This window comes from Micromesistius poutassou (assembly GCF_964030765.1).
Source record: "Micromesistius poutassou genome assembly, contig: SCAFFOLD_5496, whole genome shotgun sequence".
Lineage (NCBI taxonomy): Eukaryota > Metazoa > Chordata > Actinopteri > Gadiformes > Gadidae > Micromesistius > Micromesistius poutassou.
This window is the reverse complement of record NW_028180096.1, coordinates 4,136-15,847: the sequence shown is the minus strand read 5'-3', so window position 1 is coordinate 15,847 and position 11,712 is coordinate 4,136. Positions and strand designations below refer to the sequence as shown.

The 11,712-nt window shown below is 45.4% G+C and overlaps 1 protein-coding gene across 1 annotated transcript; it reads left to right on the top strand.

Moving 5' to 3' along the window:
• The first annotated feature begins 152 nt into the window (after nt 1–152).
• zfhx4 (zinc finger homeobox 4) lies at nt 153–10,799 on the top strand. The gene is made up of 3 exons (XM_084489367.1): nt 153–270; nt 465–5,879; nt 6,348–10,799. The coding sequence occupies exons 1-3, from the start codon at nt 165–167 to the stop codon at nt 7,943–7,945; spliced, it is 7,119 nt and encodes a 2,372-aa protein (XP_084345493.1). The 5' UTR covers nt 153–164; the 3' UTR covers nt 7,946–10,799.
• Nucleotides 10,800–11,712: the final 913 nt, after the last annotated feature.

Here is an 11,712-nt window from a genome sequence, read left to right as displayed (position 1 = left end):
CACAGGCTCTTGGAAAAACAAATTCTGACGCACATGCTTTGCTTTAAGGGGTGGGAACATGCGGTTTGTGTGACCGATATTAAATTTTAGTTGCAGACCTTCCAATAGTCTGCATGTTAATTCAACATGTCCTTTGTTCTTTATAGGTGGTTGGACCTGACACAATGCCCACGCCAAACAATATACTGCATCCTGCTCCTGGACAAGAGAAAGCCCTTGCTTTGATGGACTCCCTCCCTGCCCTCTCTGATGGGCCCGGGAAGTCTCAAGGTAGCCATCTTATATTTATTTGTGTACTGTTCCATACGTAGACTTATCTTATCATTCATTTCATTCACTTAGTTTATGAATATTTACCTCTAGGGAAAACAAGTAAAAAATATACATAATGTTAATATTTACCTTGTGTTGTACATTTTGCATACATGGTCACATATTTACCTATTTCTTATGATCTTTTTTAGGAAACAACTCAAAGGATGACCTGATGATCACCCATGAGAAAACTGAAATGGACCAGGCAGAAGAGCTGAAGCCCCCCAAGGAGGCCCCTGAGGCCCCGGACTGGAAGAGGACCAGTGGGCACGGACACGAGAGCAAGTCCCCGGACAGCCTGCAGGACCACCTCAATGAGCTCCAGAGGCTCCAGCAGCAGCAGCAGCAGCTCTCCGTCTCCGATCGGCACGTGTACAAGTATCGATGCAACCACTGCAGCCTGGCCTTCAAGACCATGCAGAAGCTTCAGATCCATTCCCAGTACCACGCCATCCGAGCGGCCACCATGTGCAGCCTTTGCCAGCGCAGCTTCAGGACCTTCATGGCCCTGAGGAAACACTTGGAGAACGGCCACCCTGAGCTGAGCGAAGCAGAGGTCCAGCAGCTCATCGGCAGCCTACCGCTGAATGGAGACATTACCGAGAGTGAAGCGAGGGCCTTGGAGGAAGCTCAGGCCTTCGAACACGACTTGGACAAAGATGACGAGATGGACCAAGAGGAGAAGCCCAGTCCTACAGGAAGTGACAGCAGCTCTTTGCTAGATGAAATGGGAGCAGAACCAAAACGTACCCTACCCTTTAGAAAGGGGCCAAACTTTACAATGGAGAAGTTTTTAGACCCTTCCCGACCCTACAAGTGCACAGTTTGCAAAGAGTCTTTCACTCAAAAGAATATACTGCTAGTCCACTATAATTCAGTTTCTCACCTGCACAAGCTAAAGAAGGTCCTGCAAGAAGCCTCAAGCCCAGTACCACAAGAAACAAGCAACAGCATTGACAACAAACCGTTCAAATGCAATATCTGCAACGTTGCCTACAGCCAAAGTTCAACCCTCGAGATTCACATGAGGTCCGTGCTACACCAGACCAAAGCCAGAACAGCCAAAAGCGAAAGCAGCAGCGGCATCTCCGGAACTAGTGGCCCAGTGCCAGCAAAGAGCCCAGCGCCATCCGCGCAAGGGTCCAGCAACAACCAAGACAGTGCTAGGAGTGGAACACCTTCTACCAACAAAGAAAACTCAGTGGAAGCCAAAGAAAGTAACAGCAGCAGCAACAGCAACACTAAACAAAGCACGACTACTGATCACGTCTCGGCTCAGGCGAGCAGTCACCAGACCGCTCAGTCAAATGCCCAGCTACAGATGCAACTCCAGCACGAGCTCCAGCAGCAGGCTGCCTTCTTCCAGCCTCAGTTCCTCAACCCGGCATTCTTCCCCCATTTCCCCATGACTCCAGAGTCACTGCTGCAGTTCCAACAGCCCCAGTTCCTCTTCCCCTTTTACATCCCGGGAGCAGAGTTCAACCTGAGCCCAGAGCTGGCGCTACACTCTGCAGCTGCGTTTGGCATGCCTGGCCTCACTGGATCATTCCTGGAGGACTTGAAGCAGCAGATGCAGCAGCAGCACGTGATGCAGCAGGCTCAGCAACAGGCTCAGCAACAGCAGCAGCAACAGCAGCAGCAACAACAGCAGCAGCAGCAGCAACATCAACAGCAGCAACAAGCCACCCAGAATCACCTTCAGCAGCAGAAGAACCTGCAGATGCAGAACCACAAAACCAAAATGGAGCCTAGTGCTGTGTCTGTATCTGATATCCAAATGTCCAGGGAGGCAGAAGACCACCATGAGAAACATGAGGGCAGAGCAAAGACAGACAACGGAGGCGAGGCAGTCAATGATGGAGGAAAAGACAGCAAAGAGTCCAAAAAGTCCAAGTTCTCCGAGCCTTCAATTCCTCCCCCACGTATAGTGTCAGGAGCTAGAGGTAATGCCGCCAAGGCCCTTTTGGAAAACTTTGGATTTGAACTGGTTATCCAGTACAATGAGAACAGACAGAAAAACCAGAGGAAGAACAAAGAAGGAGGTGAACAAGTGGAGATAAACAATGACAAGCTGGAGTGTGGGATGTGCGGGAAACTCTTCTCTAACATGCTGATTCTCAAAAGCCACCAGGAGCACGTTCACAGCCAATTTTTCCCCTATGTTGAGCTTGAGAAGTTTGCCCAGCAGTACAGAGAGGCTTATGATAAACTCTACCCCATTAACCCTGCTTCACCTGAGACTCCCCCACCACCACCTCCTCCTCCTCCACCACCACCTCCCGCACCTGCACCTGTTTCAGCTCCTCAGCCTCCACCGGCATCGATGAACAAACCACAAACCCCAGCACCATCACCTGTACCTGTTCAGCATCAGGCCTCACACCAGCCTTCCCACCAGGTGTCACCACCCCAGCCACCACCTCCTCCCCCGCCTCCCCCTCCTCCCCCTGCACCCCAACAGGTGCAGCTCCAAGTGCCCATGGATATGCCCATGTTCTCCCCAATGATGATGCAGTCTGTTCAACACCCAGGCCTGACCCTCCAGATGCCTACCATGGAGTCGCTGACGTCTGATCTTACACAGCTCTGTCAGCAGCAGCTGGGCCTTGACCCAAACTTCCTCCGCCAGTCCCAATTCAAGCGTCCACGAACACGCATCACTGACGACCAACTGAAGATCCTCAGAGCTCATTTTGACATAAACAACTCTCCAAATGAAGAGCAAATTCAGGAGATGTCAGAGAAGTCCGGTCTGCCCCAGAAGGTCATCAAGCACTGGTTCCGTAATACCCTCTTCAAAGAGCGGCAGCGAAGCAAAGACTCACCGTACAACTTCAGTATCCCTCCCATGACTACATTGGAAGATATACGAATGGAACCGCAGATGAATGCGCTGGAATACTACAGAACGGAATCAGGAATGAACAAGAGGTCCTCCCGGACCCGATTCACTGATTATCAATTGAGAGTGCTTCAGGATTTCTTTGACACCAATGCCTATCCTAAGGATGATGAGATTGAGCAGCTGTCTACTGTGCTCAACCTCCCAACTCGTGTTATAGTCGTGTGGTTTCAGAACGCTCGCCAGAAAGCCAGGAAGAGCTATGAGAACCAGGCAGATTGTAAAGACAATGAGAAGAAAGAGCTGACCAATGAGCGTTACATCCGAACCAGCAACATGCAGTACCAGTGTAAAAAGTGCAACATTGTGTTCCCACGTATCTTTGACCTTATCACCCACCAGAAGAAGCAGTGTTACAAGGATGAGGATGAGGAAGGTAGTGAGGAAATTCCCATTGTGGAATTCTTAGACACCGTAGAACCGGGACCGGCAAGGATGAAACAAATGACTCCAGAGCCACCCAAGCAGCTCCAGGCTACTATCACCAACTCTGGCTCAATCTCCCCTCTGATGCCATCTCCTCGTCCCAGCATGGGGAAGACCTCCCCTAAGCCTGAGATGCCTCCTGAGGTGAAACCCAAACAGACTGAAACTGCGCCCTCACCAGTGGTGAAGACACTGTCAGAGCCAAGACCATCCAAGGCCTCGACACCTCAGCCTCCGCCGCCAAAGCCACCCCAGTCACAGATGTCAAGGCCCCATTCTCAACCACAGTCAGCTGCAGTACCATCAAGCTCACTCTCACTGGCCCTCTCCTCACTGACAAACAGCCTTCCTCACCAGATGCTGCAGTACCAGTGTGACCAGTGTAAGATTGCATTCCCCAGCATGGAATTGTGGCAAGAACACCAGCATATGCATTTCCTTGCTGCTCAAAATCAATTTCTTCATTCCCAGTTTCTGGAAAGGCCGCTTGATATGCCCTATATGATATTTGACCCCAATAACCCACTGATGGCTAGCCAACTGTTGGCTGGAGGCCTCTCACAGATGCCTTCTCAAAGCAGTTCCGGCCCATCCTCTACCCTTGGTTCGGGGTCAATGAAAAGGAAACTTGATGAGAAGGAAGAAAATGCCAATGACAAAGACGGTGGAAACAGTAGTGAAGAACAACACAGAGACAAACGTCTGAGAACCACCATCACACCCGAACAACTGGAGGTTCTTTATGACAAATACCTACTTGACTCTAACCCAACCCGAAAGATGCTGGACCATATTGCTAGAGAGGTGGGTCTCAAGAAGAGAGTTGTGCAAGTCTGGTTCCAGAACACCCGTGCCAGGGAGAGAAAAGGGCAGTTCAGAGCGATTGGGCCCTCCCAGTCCCACAAGAAATGCCCCTTTTGCAGAGCACTATTTAAAGCAAAATCAGCCCTCGATAGTCACATACGCTCTCGACACTGGCATGAGGCTAAACAGGCAGGCTTCAGTTTGCCTCCAAGCCCAATGATGAATCAGGACAATGAAACAGGCGAAAGCCCTAATAAGTACAACTTCTTTGAATACCCCCAACTCCCTACTAAGACGGAGCCAAGTGACTATGAGCTGCCGGCTGCGTCCTCCACTCCCGTCAAACCAACTGAAACACAGTTAAAAAACTTCTCCAGCCCTTCATCCTTGCGAGCAGAACCTTGTGATGAAACTGACGGGCCCAATATGATTTCTGCCGAGGCCTCCTCTTATGACCTTAACAAGATGGACTTTGATGAGACCTCGTCGATAAACACCGCCATAAGCGATGTCACCACTGGAGACGAGGGAAACAACAATGAAGTTGAAAACCTAACGGCCAATGGCAGCGACAAGTTGGGAGACAACAAAAGCAATGCTGCCCCTAGCTCCAATGGCGATGATGACCGCTTCCAGTTTAGCATGGTGAGCCCCGCTCTCAGCTTTTCTGCAAAAGACTACGACTCTTACTTTAACTCCACGGATGATATGGATGAACTGAACGACAGGAGTGAATGCTCCAGCTTGACTGACCCCAGCTCCCCTAGTCCATTTGGAGGGTCAAACCCCTTCAAGTCAGGAAAAGGCAGTTGCAGCGGGGACAGACCAGGCCACAAACGTTTCAGGACCCAGATGAGTAACTTGCAACTCAAGGTCCTTAAGGCCTGCTTCAGCGACTACCGCACACCGACCATGCAGGAGTGCGAGATGCTCGGCAATGAGATCGGACTTCCCAAGCGCGTGGTCCAGGTGTGGTTCCAGAACGCCCGCGCTAAAGAGAAGAAGTTCAAGATAAACATCGGAAAGCCATTCATGATAAGTCAAGGATCACCCGAGGGGCCTCGGCCCGAGTGTACCCTGTGTTGCGTGAAGTACACCGCACGGATGTCGGTGCGTGACCACATCTTCTCCAAACAGCACATTGCCAAAGTGCAGGAAACCCTGGGGAACCAGGTGGACAGAGAAAAAGACTACCTAGCCCCGACCACTGTCCGTCAGCTGATGGCGCAGCAAGAGCTGGACCGTATGAAGAAGGTTGGCGACGGACTCACCTTGCCTGGCCAGCAGAAGCAGATGACGGTGGACAACAACAATGCACTTCATGGCCTCAGCCTGCCCTCCAGCTACCCAGGAATATCTGGCCTACCACCAGTCCTGCTTCCTGGAGTGAACGGGCCCTCATCGCTTCCTGTCTTTCCTCCCAACACCCCCGGTGAGTTAGTATGACAAACGGTAGAAGAGACTGGTAGCTTTATAGACTGAGTTTTAACATGCACAAAAAACAAGACTATTTTATTTTACTCTACTACTATCCATTCCGTTATCTCAAAGCTGTTTTTTTCTAGGAAAAATGTTGTAATGATGTGCATAATGCTCAATCAGTGTATTTAGGAGGGAGCAGATGTATTTATATTATGGTTTTTGCTTGTGTTTGTTTTTCCCCTTATTGTACTTTTGGTATATTTCTATTCTCATTTTGGCATAGAGAAATGACTATAAAGCATATTTGACAGTTTTGATCCATAACAAAAGCAAAAATATTTAATTACTATATCAAGTCAGTCAATCAAAAAAAACAATTCCATCTCATCATGCAAAAAAAAAAAAAAGTTTCCATAGTGATTTGGATTGAATATTTGAATACTGAACATTTCCATATTTATATACCACTGTATTTCAGCTTTAGCGTCTCCCGGTGCTGGCATGCTTGGGTTCCCTACACCAGCCACCCCCTCTCCTGCCATGTCTCTCAGCACTACCCCAACCAAGACTCTTCTGCAGACTCCTCCTCCTCCTCCTCCACCACCACCTCCACCTCCTCCTCCTCCTGTTCCCTCCACACCCCTGGCAGCAGTTAATCACACAGAGCAGCACGGTAAAGAATCCGAGAGAGACCACAGCACCAAGAAACCAGGAGACAGGCCCACGCAGACGAAGAACAAAGAGCGAGAGAACGAGGGCGGCTCGCAGCGCCCGGAGACCCCCAGCATGGCCAAGAAGAGGGAGAGGATGAGCGCCGCAGCGGCGAAGCAGAGCGAGGCGTCGCTCGACATGGCTCAGCTGCAAGCACTGCAGAACGCCCTGGCGGCCAGTGACCCCAGTTCCTTCCTGGGGAACCAGTTCCTGCCCTATTTCCTTCCCGGGTTCTCCAACTGCTTCTCGCCGCAGATGCCGAGAGGGGTCCAAGGGGGCGGCTACTTCCCGCCGCTGTGCGGAATGGAAAACCTGTTTCCATACGGCCCGGCAGCGATGCCGCAGGCCGCCATGGCCGCCGGCCTGTCCCCCACGGCACTGCTGCAGCAGTACCAGCAGTACCAGCAGTCCCTCCAGGATTCACTGCAGAAGCAGCAGCAGCAGCAGCAAAAGCAGCTCGAGCAGCACCAGAAGCAGCAGCAGCAACACCAGAAGCAGCAGAAACCAACCCCTGTGAAGACAGCCCAGAGTGTGCAGAGCACCCCAGCCAGCAGCTCCTTCAAACCAAAAGCAGAAGCAATGGAGACTAAGGATGACACCAACAAAGGCTCTTCAACAGAAAGCACAAAGGAAGAACCGAAAATAGATACCAAAAGTACCGCAGATTTTCCAGATGCTTTTATAGTACCGTCTGTCAAGCATGAGTTTATATGCAGGAAGTGCCAGATGATTTTCGCTGACGAAGATTCCGTGGTGCGTCACCAGAAGTCCTTCTGTTACTTCGGACATGCTTTTACCGACCCGCAAGAGACGGTGCTTCGAAAGGCAGTGAGCAAGTACACCTGTGTCGCCTGCAACGTGGTTGTTAATGGGAACGAAGCACTTGGCCAACACCTTCAGTCGAGCATGCACAAAGAGAAAACAATCAAACAAGCAATGAGAAATGCCAAAGAGCATACTAGATTATTACCTCACTCTGTCTGCTCCCCTACTCCTAACACCACATCTACCTCGCAGTCTGCAGCTCCTTCTAATAACACCTTTCCTCATCTCTCTCGCTTGTCCATGAAGTCCTGGCCAAATGTCCTGTTCCAGGCCACCACAGCCCGGAAAGCTGCTTCCTCTTCCTCCCCGTCTGCCTCTCCTCCTCCCCCCCTTTCCTCACCTTCAACGGTTACCTCAACTTCCTGCAGCACCTCAGGGGTTCCAACCTCACTACCCACCGAGAGTTGTTCAGACGAGTCTGACAATGAGCTAAGCCAGAAGCTGGATGACTTAGATAACGCGTTGGAGGTCAAGGCTAAGCCAACCTCTGGCCTAGACGCGAGCTTCAGTAGTATAAGAATGGATATGTTCAGTGTGTAGGAGTGGAAAAAAAGGATCCCTTGCTTATAGAAAAAAATAAGACTTTTTAAACTGCAGTTCCAAAGTTTCTCTTAACCCAAAAAATTACAGTACCAAATGATTGACTCAGGATTGTTTTTCCCATATTGATATGCTGGCAAGATATTGATTGATTTTTGTTATGGACAGAACTGTTGGAGATGCTTGACTGAGCTTATATTGTATACAAAAACATGGAGTAGGAAAAAAATCCCACAGGCTCCCTTGGGGGGGCTTGTTTCAAGCCAAAAACTCTCACGATAGCAAATTGCACCTCAGCTGGATTGTTTTCCAAATGCTAGCATGTACTGTATGGGATGACGATCCAGAACCCTCAAAGAGAATCTCTCTTAGTTTAGATAGGTGTAATTCAGTAGCTTTAAATTCTCAGGTCAGAACATAACATTTCTCATTTGTTAAAGCAGCAACAAGCCTGGGTACACCTGGCTTATAACCAAAACATGTCAAGCTTTATCTGACGCATTTCCTTGATGTGTATAGAGTACCAAGAGACAATATAACTGTTACAATGGACGATGTGCATATCCTTTTAGTTTTTGACCTACAAAGACAGTATGGTTTTGCCACTGAGGGAATTTAGAAAGGTGACGTAAATGTGTATGATGCCCCTGTGTTTGCCAGTTTGTATTACAACAAACTGTATCTATTTCCCGCCCCCTCGCCCCAGCCCCCTTTTTTTCTTGTAGAGTATACTAATCTGTGCCAACTCTTACCTTCTCACCTTACCTCTGCTCACACCCTTTTCTGAAGAGGTAATAATTCTAGTTTTGATAGACTCTTGAGGATTATGTGAATATAACATGTTTCATTTGTGAATTGCTGTACTGTTAAGGTACCTGCTTGTGTCTGGACTATAGTGCACTTATTTTGTCTTTTTTTTAATTATTGTTTGGGTAGACATTTGTTAATTTAATAGTTTTTTTTTTCCTGTTTGTGTGTATGTATTTTTCAGTTATAATTATTATTTGTGTCTATTGCAGCAGCATATTGGTCCATTTGTTACAGGATTGATACCGAACTATAGACCTATTTAACAATTGGTACATCCATGAAAGTAGTACTGTATACTTGAAACTGTAAAGGTACAAGTTGGTCATGATAAAAAAAAGAAAAAAAAAAGGTATGAATATTTGCTCCAAGATTGCAAATATGCTGCTTTAAAAAGGGGGACAACAGCATTTGTTTTGTATTTTGAAACATTTTCACATGCTTGTAGTACTCAACAACACAACAGTGTTATACCTGTACACTGCATTTAGTGTATAGGTCGCGATCATCCCACCACCAATTCTCCAGGCACTTCTGCTGATCTACCGTTCAAGTCAATGTCCTGATTTTTCCGCTTCTAGTGATTTTCAGCATTTCAAAGTATTACCTTACAACATTTGCTGCTACTGTGTTTTAGTAGGATATATATATTTTATTTTATTTCCCTTTTTTTTTTTTGCTTGCCATAAAACTTTCTCATCATTATCCAGTCAAAAATACTGATTCATGAATTGCTTTGCTTAGCTTTTTTAATTTTATTTTAATTTTAATTTGCTGTGGAACTAAGAATGTGAAAGCTGTCAAAGGGTGTTCAATTTTTTTACGAATCACTTTCTAGTTTGGTAATTAAAACCAATGTGATTCATTCCAAAGTAACAGAAGGCTATTTGTATGAAAGAAAAAGGCTTGTGAACAAAGGAAGCTAAGCTGTTGTACATATTCGTAGTTGGCTGTGCATGGTACAAATTTATTAATATGAAGAAATGCAAAAATGTATTGCTTTTGGTATTTCCTATTCTGAGATGAGCAAGTAGCATGTAATGCAACTGTTTGACAGGTTAAATCAAATCATGCTTAGTTATTGTTTCAAACGATGAAATCAACATTTCCTCCTATGTTTTATTATTGTACAGGTGTTTTTTTTTATTTGTTCAAAGTTTAAAACAAAATATCATTTTTTTTTATTCTCTCTGTGAGCTTTTTAAATGTTCTTATTTGAAATTTTTAGTATTTTAACATTTTACTTTAATTCTGAAGACACTTTTCGATTGTGTTTCATAAGAGACATCCTGGCCTACCAAGGTGCAATTCTGCCATTGTACAAACATAAGCGACTGTCCTAATTCCAAAGGCTTTCACAACTCTGGCTTTTTGCCTTTCCCCCCACTCTGTGGCTCAGCATCGAAAAGACTGAACTGTCGTGGCTAGCATCATGGGCTAAGATGCTAGCATTTGACAGGACGCTTCCCACACACAAGGACTGGTCAAAGCTAACAAACCAACAAAAAGGATGGTCCACAATATAACTGTACATAGATATTGCAACTGCACAGCAGCCAAAAAGAGAAAAAAACAAAAAAACAAACTTAAAAAAAAAAAATGGATGGATTGTTTCATGTTTATGGGGACAGCCTTCAAAAGGTTGAAAATTGGAGTTCTTCTGGATGTCAAAGGGATTTTCACGGCGCAATCTTATCCTACACAATATGTACTCTTCAACATCTGGGTTACATAGGAAATGCACCCTGAGGTTTTAATAAGAAGAAGCCCCTATGGCTAAAACTTTAAATAAACTAAACCAAAAATGTTATTGATGTTTTATATATAGAGGGTAGTCGCATTAGTTTTTGTTACTGTACTGTTTGAGGTCTCAACTGTGCCGTATCACGGTAATAACATGGTTTTGAAACCTTTTTTTTTATTTTGTCACAGACCTGTTGTCATAGTTGAAATGACGTTTATTGTAGATGGTATTTGAACAACTTCTGGAAATAGTTCATCAAGTATGTTTGTTGCTCATTGTTGTGATACATTAAAAACTGTATCTGCAAACCGCGTTGGCTTCATTATGTATGTCCTTATTTCCATTGTCCTCTCCCCTCCAATGCACTCATCATTATCTCATTGTTTATCGTTGTTGTTATGACCACACATATATCGTCATCCTAGCACTTCATTCACAAAATCAACAAGAACAGTTCAGACTCTTTATTCCATTCTCTAACTATCAATAACTGAAACACTCAGGATTCATAGAGAAACGTAACTCTCTCAGATGCAGGTTTTTACTTTGTAGTTTCCATTTGAATGAAAAAATATCTACTTCTAAACCTCTATCGGTTTTATGCTTTTATGTATTTTTTCTTCTGATAATTCAATTAAATGTTTTGAAGATAAATGTAATATTAGACATCAATAGTATCAGGGATAAAGGAATGTGGGATTCATTTAACAATTCTACTATCTTGAACATTCTTTTGTTGTATCACAAAAGGGAACTTGGGGACATTGTTTTCATTATTATTTATCTCATTATATCTTCCCATCTTAAAGGGACTTCATTTCAGCTCAGCTTTTGGCACAATCAAATGTATTATTGTGCCTTTCTCATAGTTTGACTTTAGATACACACAGGATTATCATTTGATCTGCTGTCTTATTTCTTTCATCAGGCTCAACCACACACTAAATCAAGATGGACGCTCTTACATTGAAGGGGGCGTTGTAGAAATATTAAATCTGAGTGCTTTACATTTTGCCACTTATTTTACATTTGATTCACTTTCCAGTTTTATGGTTTGACATTAACATCTACCATTCAGAGGTATATATATGTATATATATAAATATATATGAAAATATTTATATAGATATATAGATAGATATAGCTGTAAACTAATGCATATTCTATGATGCTTGTGACCTTTATAATTTATTCTCTCTGGACTCTCCTTAATACA

What these genes read in the sequence shown, in the direction of transcription:
- zfhx4 (XM_084489367.1), top strand. Translation starts at nt 165, where the DNA reads ATGCCCACGCCAAACAATATACTGCATCCTGCTCCTGGACAAGAGAAA. An exon ending in TGGGCCCGGGAAGTCTCAAG is followed by an intron (nt 271 to 464) that starts GTAGCCATCTTA and finishes GATCTTTTTTAG; the next exon opens with GAAACAACTCAAAGGATGAC. An exon ending in CTTTCCTCCCAACACCCCCG is followed by an intron (nt 5,880 to 6,347) that starts GTGAGTTAGTAT and finishes ACTGTATTTCAG; the next exon opens with CTTTAGCGTCTCCCGGTGCT.